Source organism: Hemitrygon akajei, chromosome 10 (assembly GCF_048418815.1).
Source record: "Hemitrygon akajei chromosome 10, sHemAka1.3, whole genome shotgun sequence".
In the NCBI taxonomy this organism is placed as follows: domain Eukaryota; kingdom Metazoa; phylum Chordata; class Chondrichthyes; order Myliobatiformes; family Dasyatidae; genus Hemitrygon; species Hemitrygon akajei.
In genome coordinates, this window is record NC_133133.1 from 144,386,867 (window position 1) to 144,402,234 (window position 15,368).

Consider the following 15,368-nt stretch of genomic DNA (forward strand, 5'->3'; position numbering starts at 1 on the left):
CTTCCTTTGGGGTGTATATCCCTCTCATTGACTTGACTTTGGCTTGATCATTTCTGATGACCCATGAACTGCAACTTTCTTTCACCCAACCTTTCTTCATCTCTAGCCACATCAGCTCATCAGGGTTTTCAGCTTCCATTCGTGACCTATCTTTGCATTGTCACTGTTACTGCTCTGAAAACTGATGTCACCTGCTAAGGCCTTTACCCACTGAGACCTTCAAGTACAGTTTACTGAAATTCCTTTGATTCTGTGCTGACTCTAGATAGTACTCTTCTCCATGGTATCTTTTGAAATGTATGTAGAAATGAACTATCACTAGGTTCTGTGTGCCAGAACCTATGCAGAGCAAGTGTTTTTGCCTGAGTTAGTCTTAACAAAGCATCTTCTATCAGGTCCTCATCTGTTCTTTGTTAACATCTCTTGATGCCTATAGCTCTTAGCTAAAGACATCAAATCATCAAATCTTAGCTTGCCATACACCAAGCTAGATACCAAAGGATAGGCGTATCTTCTGGGGATACCGTCTCTTAGTTAATTTCTTCAACTTGGCTTTACATTCTTTATAGAGCCTCTAGAACACAATTTGGTGGGTGGACTACTTGCTGAGTCTAGTCAGGGTGTATATGGTATTTGCCTTCTGCTTTCTCTGATTCTTCAAAAACATCTAGAGATGCATCTGTTAGTTGAGTGGCTGAAGTGATCTCCATGATAGCATGCAGTTCCTTTATCCATCCATTCGGCTGTATCTGGTTTACGAATGTCCTTCAGGAAAGTACTCTATCATTGTTATCCACTTGATCCATGAATGTGGTCAATTCTTAACTGCTTCTCAGCGTAGAACTATAGGGCAATGAGAACAAATGCTGGCGTTTCCAGCAATGGCCTGATGATGTGGACTGCAGCTGTTCAGGAAAGCAGCTCGCCATCTCCTTTTTAAAAGGAAGACCAGTGGTTTTACCATCAATGCACAGGTCCCAAAAACTGGTCAATGTATTCCTACTAGACCAGTCAGAACCTGATTCCATGTGGTGTATCTCTCTAAAGCTATGGGTTCATCACCCTCAGACATCCTCCCTCAGCACAGTTCTTTTGCACATGAACAGCATTTTAATGCAGTATCTTGGATAAAGGGGACATTATGCACAGCTCCAGAAATGAACTGACATGCCATTGGTGTAGATATATCTAATGGATGCTCCTTCCACAGAATCGATTTGGATTGGCACCACATTACCTAGTTGAGCTAGTCTATCCTTGCATAGCTCACCTGATACATAGAGTTTTGTTATTCTCTTCTCTGTGTACTGTTTGTACAAATGATTGTTCAGTCCATATTTCATAGACTCTTTTCCAGTTGTATGACATTCTTACTGAGTTATTCATATTACTGTCTCTGCTACGTGCAATGTCTAAACAACCTTGGCCTTTCTTTTCCTCTTCTGTCTTTTGTCTTGTGCTTCACCACACATTCTTCTTTCTGTCGGCCGACCAGTGTTGTAGCTTGGCTTTGGATCTTTAAATGTCTTCTAGAGTTAACTCTGTCACATGGCTCCAGAATTCCACTAAATAATTTAATGTCTGAATGCTACAGATCTTCAAAATTGCAATTGCCTGCTAACAATCTAATTAAACGATCCTCGCTGGTCTGGGTGGCAAGTGAAAAACCAGTAGTTCAACTGTTTCATTTCTATGAATGGACTAAGCTTGTCATGCATCTAAAATCATCTCTAAAGTCCCAGTTGAGATCATTGCAGAATGATACAACCTCTCTCCACTTGTAACCAAATGAGAGGCAATAACAGCTTTGCTTGCACCTACTCTAGTTGGTCTGTGGTAGCTAATTCAGAGTACATTGCAAACTCTTCTTTCTGCTCTCTGCGCTGATACCCTGTTTAGTCTCTAGTCCAAACACACATTTTATATATATATATATATTTTAAAAGACATTTCATCATGCTGTTCAATGCTAATTCCATTCATAATTTTTTCCCCAAAGATTCATCTTGAGTATTAAGCAAGATAGCAGTGTACATTCCCTAGACCGATAACCTGCCTGGAAATCCAGTGGCTCAGGCACTTTATTTGTTCCATTGTGTACCCTCTCAATTGAATCACATAGCTCACTGTGAAACAGCGTACAGAGCCAGCTGGCATTCTTACAGTTGCTTTCTTTCTTTCAGTCTCATACCGGAACCTTTGCCCCCAAACCCTGTTGCAACACTAGCCAGCCATTAGTCACATGAAATAAAAGGGCCGACAGCAGTAAAGGAACAATGATTACTCATGGGCATACATATTAAAATGTGTATTCCTGACCCTTCTTAGCATTTGTTCAGAAGCCCAGTAAAACGGAAGAAGTGGCTATCAAACTTCTGATTTGATTCAACACACTTTTACTCCAATTCCTTGCTCTCATCACCAAGAAACAGTGGAGTGTTGTGGCATTAAAGAAAGGACAGAGAATATTGGCTGGTTGTTTTTCCAGTGCCCAATGCTGAATAAACAGAATAAAAAAGAAAAGGCTGAAATTTTTTAGAAGGTCAGACAGCATCTCGAGAGAGATAAGCAGAGTTAGTGATTCAGACCACTGGCCCGTATGAGGAGAAAGTCTCTACAACTAAACATTGAAAGATCAAAACCAGTGGGCTACATCTGACTAGCTGTTGTCTCTGAAGGAGTGTTTTGCTAATTGATTTCCTGCATCAATGTCCTTAAACTATTGGTCCTTCAATTGAGTGAGACAAGTGCATTCTACAAGGAATTTGTCTACTGAAGGCAGTGGACCTTGTCTTTTGAAGCCATATTCAAAAATACTGATAATGAGAAAAGATTGATCATGACAAGAAAAGGCAAATAGGCTATTATCAATCACTCAATCAGTCCTAAGTACCAGTGTTTTACACCAATCATTCAAATAATTTCAGAGATTCATCTTTACCATTATATCAGAGGATATTTTTCAATCCTTAATCACTTGTGTGAAAGAACATCCTAACTAATATCTGCTTTAAATATACTGTTATTGATTTGAACTTATAGTTCCTCGATTTCCTCTAATGATTTACTTTAAAATAACATTGCCAGACTTATCTTTTCCATTCCAGAAACTACCACATATATCCCCATATAATCATCCTGTAGGAACATTTTCTCTGGACTGAAAGGCCATATTTTATCTGTCATTCCTCATAAATTGATCTTTAAAACCACAGAGCAGCCTCGTGAACCAACTCTTCTACTTGAATATTTGCTATAAACCATATAACATATAACAATTACAGCAGGGAAACAGGCCATCTCAGCCCTTCTAGTCCGTGCCGAACGCTTACTCTCACCTAGTCCCACCGACCTGCACTCAGCCCATAACTCTCCATTCCTTTCCTGTCCATATACCTATCCAATTTTTTTTTAATGACAAAACCTGCCTCTACCACTTCTACTGGAAGCTTGTTCCACACAGCTACCACTCTCTGAGTAAAGAAATTCCTCCTCGTGTTACCCTTAAGCTTTTGCCCACTAACTCTCAACACATGTCGTCTTGTTTGAATCTCCCCTACTCTCAATGGGAAAAAGCCTGTCCACGTCAACTCTATCCCCCTCATAATTTTAAATACCTCTATCAAGTCCCCCTTCAACCTTCTTCGCTCCAAAGAATAAAGTCCTAACTTGTTCAACCTTTCTCTGTAACTTAGGTGCTGAATCCCAGGTAACATTCTAGTAAATCTTCTCTGTACTCTCTCTACTTTGTTGACATCTTTCCTATAATTTGGTGACCAGAACTGTACACAATACCGCAAATTTGGCCTCACCAATGCCTTGTACAATTTTAACATTACATTGCAACTCCTATACTTTATGAATGCTCTGATTCATAAAGGCCAGCATACCAAAAGCTTTCTTCACCACCCTATCCACATGAGATTCCACCTTCAGGGAACTATGCACCATCACTCTGTTCTACTGCATTCCTCAATGCCCTACCATTTACCATGTATGTCCTATTTTGATTATTCCTACCAAAATGTAGCACCTCACACTTATCAGCATTAAACTCCATCTGCCATCTTTCAGCCCACTCTTCTAACTGGCCTAAATCTCTTTGCAAGCTTTGAAAACCTACTTCATTATCCACACCACCTATCATCTGCATACTTACTAATCCAATTTACCACCCCATCATCCAGATCATTAATGTATATAACAAACAACATTGGACCCAGTACAGATCCCTGAGGCACACCACTAGTCACCGGCCTCCAACCTGACAAACGGTTGTCCATCACTACTCTCTGGCATCTCCTATCCAGCCACTGTTGAATCCATTTCACTATTTCAATATTAATACCAAAACAATTGAACCGTCCTAACTAACCTTCCGTGTGGAACCTTGTCAAAGGCCTTACTGAAGTCCATATAGACAACATCCACTGCTTTACCCTCGTCAACTTTCCTAGTAACCTCTTCAAAAAATTCAATAAGATTTGTCAAACATGACCTTCCACGCACAAATCCATGTTGACTGCTCCTAATCAGACCCTGTCTATCCAGATAATTATATATACCATCTCTAAGAATACTTTCCATTAATTTACCCACCAGACTAGAGATGAACAAAGTTTTCTGCACGTGGCCTGGTTACAGTTTGGTCAGTACAGTCTGACCATGAAATTCCTGAAATGAACCCACGTCATTGACATGGTTGATTGTTGCTGTGCAGTTGTTTGACATTTTGAATGTAACTCGACTAAAACTCTGGGATCTTTTACAAATTCACCATTGATAATTTCAACATCCTTCATGAAGTGAAAGCACAACCAGAATAATTGGCCTATTAATGAATAGATTCCCATTTTATTTACAAAATGGAAAAGAACTGCAGTGGTGTAAATCCAAAACTGAAAATGCTAAAAATACTCAGCAGCTGTGACAAATAATTATGGACGAAATAGTAAAGGGCATTTTCACAAGATGAGGTGCCAGTACTAGGAAGTTCCATTTGCTCTTCCATTGGTACTCTGGGGCCTACTGAATGTTTCTAGCATTTACGTTTTTGTTGCCTACTTTCTTTATTGTTAAAGAAAGATGCTCCTGACTCATTTCACTATTTATAATGATAGTTTTTTTGAACTGGCTTTGGTGGATGTGATGGAGCAAGATGGGCACTTTTTTACAAGCTTAAATCTGCTAAACTGCTGGAGACAACATTTAAATCCAAGCGGAAATCTGATGTTTTCCTGATGATTTGAAATTGTGAATTCAGGATATTTGATGCCATGCTAGAATTATCTGCACAAAGAGGAGGATTTTTTTTGTACAAACATAAAAATGTGGGCATGTTTTATGATGACTAGCCTTTTCTGCAGCCTGGCCAGGATTCCCCAACAGTTGAATGTAATTAGTATTCTCACAATGAAGTCTGGATATCAGCGGGATAGTAAACATTATCTCATAGCTGGTATTTGTCTGTTCTTGTGAGAATTCTCCTTTTATTCAGACCTTGTGTAACTCAGACATATTGAAAGCTTTTCTTGAATTGGTGCCCCTAGGTGAAGATACAGTCAGGATCATCTTCTGCAAGTCTAGTTTTGTGCTCTCTGTGCCCAAGTCGAGCCATGTAAATTGGCGGAGAACTTCTCAGAGCCTATACAATTCTGGTGGAAGGAAAACCAGTTAAGCAAAAAGAAAGAAATGTTATAAACTGTAGAAAGTCATCAGAGCAGAAAGGCAGAGAAACTGGGAGAACAGAGTGGAATTCCTTTAGGAATTAGAGTGGGAAGAGGAATGACTGACATGGCTGTGGGAGTCAGTAGGCCTATAGTTCACCTATCCTGAGGTAGAAAGGTATAGAGGGTTTAGATATCTGTAGTGAAGAGGTACTTGAGATCAGAAAACTAGAAACTGTCAAAGTGGAGGAGGGTGACTCTGAGCTTCCAGTCACCATTCACTTTCATTCTCTGTTCCCCTGCCAATCTGACTTCGGTTTTCGACCTTGTCCATTGTTTCAGCAATATCCAACATACCTCTCATCTACAGCGGTGCTAGAAAGTTTGTTAACCCTGTAGCATTTTCTCTATTTCTGCATAAATATGAACTTAAATGTGATCAGATCTTTATGGCTGTCCTTAAACTAGTTAAAGAGAACCCAGTTAAATAAATAGCACAAAAACATTGTACTTGTTCATTTATTTATTGAGAAAAATGATCCAATATTACATGTATTTGTTGGAAAAAGTATGTGAACCTCTGGGGTAATGCCTTCTACAAAAGCTATTTGGAGTCAGGTGTTCCGATCAATGAGATGAGATTGGTTGTAGAGTTGGGTTGTAGAGGTGCCCTGCCCGATAAGAAAGGCACACAAGGTTACTGACAGAGCCTGCTCGTCTCAAGAAAGATCTGTTTATGTGCGCCATGCCTCGATCAAAACAACATAGAGGACCCTAGAAGAAGAATTGCAGAGTTGCATGAAGCTGGAAAAGTCTACAAAAGCATTTCTAAAGACCTGAGTGCTCATCAGTCCACAGTAAGAGAAATTGTTTACATATGGAGGAAATTCAGTACTGTTGCTACTCTCCCTCGGAGTAGACGTCCTAGAAAGATCACACCAAGAGCACAAAGTGCAATGCTGTAGGAGGTGTAAAAGAACAGCAAAAATCTCTAGAACTTGCTGTGGTCTCTGTTCACATGTCCACTATAAGAAAACACTGAACAAGAACGGTGTTCATGGAAGGACACCAAGGAGGAAAGCACTGCTCTCCAAACAAAACCTTGCTGCATGTCTCAGGTTTGCAAAAGACCTCCTAGATGTTCTACAACACTTCTGGGACAACAATCTGAGGGCAGATGAGACAAAAGTTGACCTTTTTGGCAGAAATGCACATTGCTGTGTTTGGAGGGAAAAGGGCACTGAACACGAACAGCAAAGCCTCATGCAAACTGTGAAGCAAGGTGGAAGGAGCATCATGGTTTGGGGCTGCCTGGCTGCCTCAGGGCCTGGACAGCTTGCAATCGTTGAGGGAACAATGAATCCAAAATCGTATCAAGATGTTTTACAGGAGAATGTCAGGGTAGCAGTCCATCACTTAAAGCTTAATAGAAGCTGGATAATGCAACAAGACAATGATCCAAAAGACAAGAGTAAATGGTTTAAAAATAAGAAAATTCATGTTTTGGAATGGCCAAGTCAAAGTCCTGACCTTAATCCTATAGAAATGTTGTGGAAGGACCTGACGCAAGCAGTTCATGCAAAGAAGTCCACCAACATTCCAGAGTTGAAGCAGTTTTGTAAGTAGGAATGGCCTAAAATTCCTCCAAGCCAATGTGCTGGACTGATCAACAGTTACCGGAAATGTTTGGTTGAAGTTCTTACTGCTTAAAGGAGTCACACCAGTTACTGAAAGCAAAGGTTGTCATATTTTTTCCAGCAAATACACATAATATGGGATAATTTTTCTTAATAAGTCAATGAACAAGTATAATGTTTTTGTATTACGTACTTAATTTGGGTTATCTTTACCTAGTTTTCAGACTTATCTGAAGATCTGAACACATTTTAGGTCATATTTATGCAGAAATAAAGAAAATTCGACAGGGTTCACAAACTTTCTAGCAGCACTGTATTTCAACCATTTGGACTTAATAATGAGTTTAACAGTTCAGGTAACAACACTGTCTCTCTCCTTCCACAAGTGATTATATTTTTTCAAACAATTTTCTTTTTAATCACCAACTGTTCAGTTTTTAAGGCAATTGTTACCTGTAATGTCCAGCATCTTGGGGATGTTCCCTGCACCCTCCCTAGCTCTTCACCACATGCAACTTAAAACACAATCTGTTTCTCACCTTTTCCCAGTATGACACAAAACATCAACTTCATTCCTCTTCCCACGGATATGCCCCATTCAGCACCTGCACTTTTCCGCTCTGATCATTAACAGTGGACTGCCAACCAGGAGAGGCCACCTAAACATGACTGACATTATCAGTCATGATCAAAGAGTTGTAAATACAAATATTTTGGAATTTTCCATGTTAAATCCCAACCTCTGAAGTTCCCTCAGTACCCCACCTATTTACCAACCTCCCCTCTTTAAGATTTAGCTACTTGATCAAATGAACCAATATCTCCATCTTTGGCTTAGAAACAGAACAAAATCATTCTGCCATTAAACATAACCCTCTGTGATCTCATCCCAACAGACCTTGATGTATATTTATTCTAGAATTTCTTGCTATTTTGAATAAACTCTTCTCGGGCTTCCAGCTAGGTACAGGTATCAATTATAACAGACGTTTTGATGACAAACTCTGCCATCTTCATCAGGGATGATGCCTGGACATGTCTAGTCCAGTGGTATTTATACCCCCATAGTCTATCCCTCCTGATTGGTTAGTCCTCGTCCAGTCAGGTTTACACTCTCCCACCTTGTTTACAATCAAATTCCAGTTCTTAATTAGAGCGTATATCGGTGAGACGGGACGCACGGTGGAAACCCGCATCAAGGAGCACAACAGGTGTATCCATTTGGGTTACCCAGAGAGATCAGCTGTAGCAGTACACTGCATTCGCAGTGGCCACGGGATTGACTTTGATGGCACAAAACTACTGTGCTGTGCCAAAGGATTTTGGAATCATCTGGTAAAGAAAGCCATTGAAATAAAACTACAGGAAAAGAATTTTAACAAAGATGAAGGTCTTACTCTAAGGAAGAACTGGAATTCAATTGTAAACAAGGTGGGAGAGCAGGAAGCCCAAAAGAAGTTCATTTGTCATATATGTCGGGAATGCACTAGATCCTTTTTCTTGCTATTTATCTATCTTTTTCCTAACATATTTATACAGCTATTATAAAATAAGTTAATTATCTGAACCTCAATTGTTCATACTACCTGTCTGTTTCCATTTAAATAAATAGATGATCAAAAGTTTTTTTTTCTTGATATCTGATGATGAGGGTGTAAGAGAGAGAGAGAGAGGGAGAGAGGGGGAGGAGGGAGAGAGAGGGGGAGAGAGAGAGGGGAGGGGGAGAGAGAGAGGGGAGGGAGGGAGGGAGAGAGGGGGGAGAGAGAGAGAGGGGAGGGGAGAGAGAGAGGGGAGGGGGAGAGAGAGAGGGGAGGGAGAGAGGGGGAGGAGAGAGAGGGAGAGAGGGGGAGGAGGGAGAGAGAGAGAGGGGGAGAGAGAGAGGGGAGGGGGAGAGAGAGAGGAGAGGGAGGGGGAGGAGGGAGGGAGGGAGAGAGAGGGAGAGACACACACACACACACACAGATTTTAGGTGGTCTACTTCATGAATTCAGTGAATGGCTCTCTGAGAACACAATTGTCATTCTATGCTTAATTGATTATTTGTGATTTAAGCACTGTTTCACTGAGGCTGTAAAAGATTTTCAAGAAATAGGTTTGTTTGGAAAAAATCTTGTATGTACATGTTAACACACTGGTTGCCCTTCTGTGCCTGCAGGTAGCCGAGAAGCGGCATTCACTTACGCCATCACCGCGGCTGGCGTGGCTCATGCAGTGACTGCTGCCTGCAGTCAAGGGAACCTGAGCAACTGTGGCTGTGACCGGGAGAAACAGGGCTACTACAACCAGGAAGAGGGCTGGAAATGGGGAGGCTGCTCTGCAGACATCAAATATGGAATCGAGTTCTCAAGGAAATTTGTGGATGCAAGGGAGATCAAAAAAAATGCCAGAAGGCTGATGAATCTGCATAACAATGAGGCGGGGAGAAAGGTAACTATACATCAGGAACAGAAGGGGGGGCCTTCAATGTTAATCTGTGTGATGAACATAAATATACTATTTTGTGTGTGTGTGTATTTTGTACTTGTCATTGGGTTTGCAATCTTCTCTTTTCAGTCTGTTTATCTTAAGCACTCTAATTTCTTATGGGATAAGTAAATTTCAAAGCCCTTTTAACCTTGTGTAACAACTTTAAACCCGATATCACAGTCATCTTTAAACTTTGCTTTGGTGAAGCAGCTGAACTTCATTCACATCTATAGAAATGTTGAGGTCAGAATGACACTTGAGAACTTCAGGACACAAGAGACAACAGGTGCTGAACATTACGACATAATACAGGCCCCTCGGTCCAAGAAGTAGCATTGACCTTTCAGCTTACTCCAAGATCAATCTAACCCTTCCCTCCCACTTAGCCCTCAATTTTTCCTTCATCCAAATGCCTGTCTAAGAGTCTCTTAAATGTCCCTAATCTATCTGCCTCTATCAGCACCCCTGGCAGGGTGTTCCATGCACACACCATTCTCTGTGTAAATGGTATATGGAGGAATTTAAGGTGGGGGGTTATATGGGAGGCAGGGTTTTAGAGTCAGCACAACTTTGCGGGCCAAAGGGCCTGTACTGTGCTGTACTATTCTATGTTCTAAAAATTTTACCTCTGACATCCCTCCTATACTTTTCTCCAAATCACCTTAAAAGTAATTAGCCACTTCTGCCCTGGGAAAATATCGTGCGCTGTCCACTTGATCTATGCCCCTTATCATCTTGTACACTGCTATCAAGTCACCTCTCATGCTCCTTCACTCCAGAGAGAAAAGCCTGCGCTTGCTCACCTTATTCTCATAAGACATACTCTCCAGTCCAGGTAGCATCCTGGTGAATCTCCTCTGTACCGTCTCTAAAACTTCCACATCCTTCCTATACTGGGGTGACCAGACTGAACACTATATTCCAAGTGGACACCTCCTTCTGTCCTTTTGCCTCTTGACCTTTTTGTTTCCATCTGCCAACATGACATTAACTGTCTTGTCTTCTCCACTCCAACCACGCCCCCTCTGAATTTGTAGCTCACCACGCACTGCACCAATCCCAAACTCACCATCAAACCCACTGGCATGGATGGTGTCTGTGTCTTGATGTACTGACCTTTTCCTTGCAGAGACGAGGATATCCCTCTCCACAGCTCCTGTACTGTGAGTTCTGCCTCCAGGTTAAGGGTCTTGACCTGAAGCATTGACTGTCCATGTTCCTCCACAGACACTGCCTGCCCTGCTAAGTTCCTCCAGCTTCTTGTTTTTGCTGTATTTAAGAACACCTGGACGAGTTTTGCTTAGTTTATATCATGTGTACAATATTGTACAAACTCACTCTCCGCTCCATGTTGATAAATACAGTACTGTGCAAAAGTCTTAGGCACCCTAGCTATATATATGTGTCTAAGACCTTTGTACAGTACTGTATTTATCAACATGGAGCAGAGAGTGAGTTCGTAAATCTGGCGGAAGCAAAGGATATTTGGAATGGCGTGGGTGGGTTGCTGCGGGAGGAGTGTCAGGTGTGGGGGATGGAGAGGTTGGGGCTGGTGCAGACAGACACACCCAGCTATGAGACACCAGGAAATGTCATTTGATTCCCAAACAATTGGTTTATTGATCATTACAGAATGTCTCTCTAGTGCTTCCTGTTCGCTCCCCTCTCACCCTTTTCCCAATCACGACTCCCTACCCCATTCCCACCCATATCAGAATCAGGTTTATCATCACTCTCAAGTGTCATGAAGTTTGGTTTTTTTTGCAGCATCAGTACAATGCAAGGCATAAAATTACTACAATACTGTGCAAGAGTCTTAGTATGTGCCCAAAACTTTTGCACAGTACTTGAGAAATGGGAGTTTGAATCTATGTTGGATTTGACCACTTGCCTGACAATGGCAGATATAAAATATTAAAAAGTTAAATATTTCAAGATGAGGAACACAGAACACCTGGAGCCAATTCAATTTATGCAACTTATGTACAATTCAGAAGGGAACAGTCAACTCCCAACACATCTAAGTAAGTTACTGTATTTTCCACTGAAAGGAAACAGCAGAACTAAGAATTTTTTATTTTTTAAGAGACATCAACCATTGGGGGTGAAGAGATCACAAATTAAGTGAGTAAATACTGGAGAGATTGCAGGTCTGGCAGAATCTGTGGAGAGAGAAATAGTTAAATTTTCAGGTTGATTATTTTTCATAAGTTCAATTTCACTCCGTAGGTGTCTTCTGATATCCTACATATATCCTGCATTTTATGCTTTAATTTCAGATTTCCAGTATCTACAGTATTTTGATTTTTTATTTCTCAAGTTACAAAGCTGATGGTTGCGGATTGTCAGAAATAAAACGAGATTGGCAGTTTTATGGGGCGCTGCCTGCTGAGCTCATTATAAAAGGTCACATGATGTTTAACTAGCAGAACTCTTCCCATTGTGGAGCAAATATCTGTCCCTCAACCTTCACCAGCAGCACATAATCGCCTGGAAATTTAATTATGCAGTTGTCATTTGACAGACTTGCTTGTGACGTGCGGGCAAGCTGCCTAAGCTGAATTCATTTTGATGCTCACGCCTGTTCACCATATAGTTGTGGTAGCAGGATTTTAAACCTGTGAACTCAAAAGATTAAAAGCTGAATCTCCAATAACGCATTGATATATGACTGTATCATATCTTTTAAAAACATATCAAAGCATGGTAAAGTAATTCTGAGGACTCCTCACTGACATATGGAAACCTGGAGAGAACTCGGCCACAGTGGATCAGCTGCCCAGGGTAGGGACTGAGCTTGAATGCACACTCCTCTGAACACTGAGGCGTGAATGCTGCCACTTAACCAAGCTGCCATTCAGGTTTCAGCCTAGCTTCAACAGTTATCAGCAATATAACTAGAGCTTTCTGCCTGTGCAGAGTGTGCGGTGCAGACATAGATTAGGCCCTGGTTAATGCCTGTAGAGAGGGGCAAATCTCACTGTTGTGTGTGTGAGGGAAATAAAAATGGAAAAACCACAGTGGGGTGCAGAAGAAAGAGGAATATGTAAATCTTACACATGCGCAGAAGAGACTCGTGCAAAAACAGAACTTCAGTAGAAGGCGTGCTGGTCCGAAAATACTTCATACAAAGTTGCATGAACTCAGACAGAAGCCTGCAGACCTGTCACTGCCTGGCAGCCTGTACTGTGGCTGTGGCTATGCTCACCAATAGCCACAGAAGTAGAAATTGGGATGAGTTTAGTACCATTGAAAAGAATTTGGCTTGTACAATTTTGGTTTGGCTGATCATGCTGTTGTCAGCTGGTTGGTGAGTATGTATTAAGGGTCATTTTATAAAGTTAATTCTGGCCTGAATGCAATACATGTCAGAGCAAGGAGCCAAACCATTTAACCTTTCAAAATCAAACTTTCCAAATATCAATACTGGTTACAGGAGAAATGTTCTGTGACATAATTTTATAATTACAATTGACTGAAGCACAGATGTTTGTTTAAACTTTGCCATGTCAGCAAAGTGTACTCAAGTATGAATAATCCCACTTAGTACTTACAGTGCTAAATATAGAGCTTTTACACACCCATTACAGAGTGGTCATGTATAATTTTACAGTGGGTACACAACCATTGTATTTATTTGGGGTGGGATTCATTCTGTTTGGCTGCTTGCTGTATAACTGATAGGTACCATAATGAGCTTCTTATTCAAGTGATAGGATGCCTGTTTGGCTAGGCAGGGGTTCTTCGTTCCTGGCAAAGAAACAAGTGGATTGAAGAACTGATTGTTACATGGAATTATATGAACAGAGAGAGCAGGAATAAAACGTTCACATTCCTCAGGATGCATCTTGCATTCCATACAGTCAACAGAAAAAAAACCCTCACATTCCTCTGCATCTTACATTCCATACCGACAACAGAAGAAAAGGAATAGAAAGTTACATTCTGACTATCAGCAGAATTGTATTAAAGGCCCATCTTAGGGCATGAGACAAAGGAGGCTGCTCTGATTAAAACATTTAACTCCATACATTAGTCAGTTTACTAGCCCTTACTGTGATCTCAATGTGCATTTATGAAATCCTTAACAAAATTCTTGTTGACCGTAAAGTATGTCAAACATACAGTACCTGTATTTTGAAGGATTAGTGTCAGCATCACACAATTCATCAGATGATGATTTAGGGAGTTTGTTTATTTTATATTTTGATGCTCAAGCATGTTCACCATATAGTTCTGGTAGCAGGAGCTTAAACCCATTAATTCAAAGATTAAAAGCTGAATCTCAAATAACACATTGATATATGACTGTAACATATCTTTTGGAAACATATCAAAACATGTAAATTAATTTTGAAGACACCTCACTAACATATGGGTAAATTTGAATTGATTCTGGAACAGCTTCTACCTCTCTACCATCCAATTTCTAAATGGACATTGAACACATGAACATTACCTCAATCCTTTTTTATTTCTGTTATTTTTTGCACTACTTATTTTAACTGAACTATTTATAGACATGTATATATATACTTAATGTAACTCAGTTTTTTCCTCTATATTTATTTATCATGTATTTCATTGTACTGCTGCCATAAAGTCAACACATTTCATGATGTATGCTGGTGATGTTAAACTGGATTCCGATTCTGAAGTTGGGGTCCCATGGGCAGGATCTCCTATTCAGTTTCTTCAAAGATCCTTGGCACTGTTGAGGGATCGATGGATGTAATTTAGCAACAGGTGTACCAGCACTGTTTCCCCAGAATGTAAATCTAGTCAAATCTAGTGCACAAGTACCACAACATAAAGAGCTGAAGACTTCCAAGGACATTTGAAATGACTTTTTTTTTCCCCAAAGTACATGAATTATTTTTATATTCACTGTATAGTTTATCAGATCATATGAGCATGTAAAGAGTAGAGCAAAGCAGAACGGGGTTGGAGAGAGGGATAAAAATAAAGCACAACATTGCTGTGTCATGTCAAAGGAATTGAGAACAAGTAGAAAAAAAAAAAATGTACTCTCAGCTAGTGCCGTGATTGGAATTGGCATTAGAATTAATATGGCTTCAACATACAACTAGCTGATAATAAATAATAATGGAAGATTCAGAATTGTCAGAATCTGAAATAAAAGGACAGTTTCAGGGTCCAAAGTAAAACTGTTCAGATATTCTTCTTTTACCTTTTTTGGAAAAACATATAGAACTCTTTGTTGGAATAAACTAAGTTTATAAAACAGTGTTTACAAAAAAATTATACCTAATTGTAAGACCGTAAGACCATATAACATAGGAGCAGAATCAAGCCATACTGCCAATCGAGTCTGCTCTGTCATTCAACTGTGGCTGATTTATTATCCCTTTCAATCCCATTCTATTGTCATCCATGTAACCTTTAATGCCTTAATGGGTTAGCCTCCACAGCCTTCTGTGGCAGTGAATTCCACAGATTCACTACCCTCTGGCTAAAGATACCATCTTTGTTTTGAATGAACATCCCGCTATTCTGAGGCTGTGTCTTCTGGTTCTAGATTCCCCCACCATAGAAAAAAAGCATCCTCTCCACGTCCACTCTATCCAGGCCTTTCAAT

General features: G+C 40.4%; 1 protein-coding gene across 4 annotated transcripts in view; it reads left to right on the plus strand.

Annotated features, from left to right (window-relative positions):
• Nucleotides 1-15,368, plus strand: part of LOC140734764 (protein Wnt-7b) — a 104,308-nt gene that overhangs the window by 78,043 nt on the left and 10,897 nt on the right. For all 4 annotated transcript variants that reach the window (XR_012100609.1, XM_073059229.1, XM_073059228.1 and 1 more), the window contains exon 3: nt 9,459-9,730. Coding sequence is in view for 3 of the 4 variants with exons in the window: in XM_073059229.1 (XP_072915330.1) it covers nt 9,459-9,730 (272 nt within the window). In the remaining variant the exon portion in view is untranslated. The remainder of the gene's footprint in view (nt 1-9,458; nt 9,731-15,368) is intronic.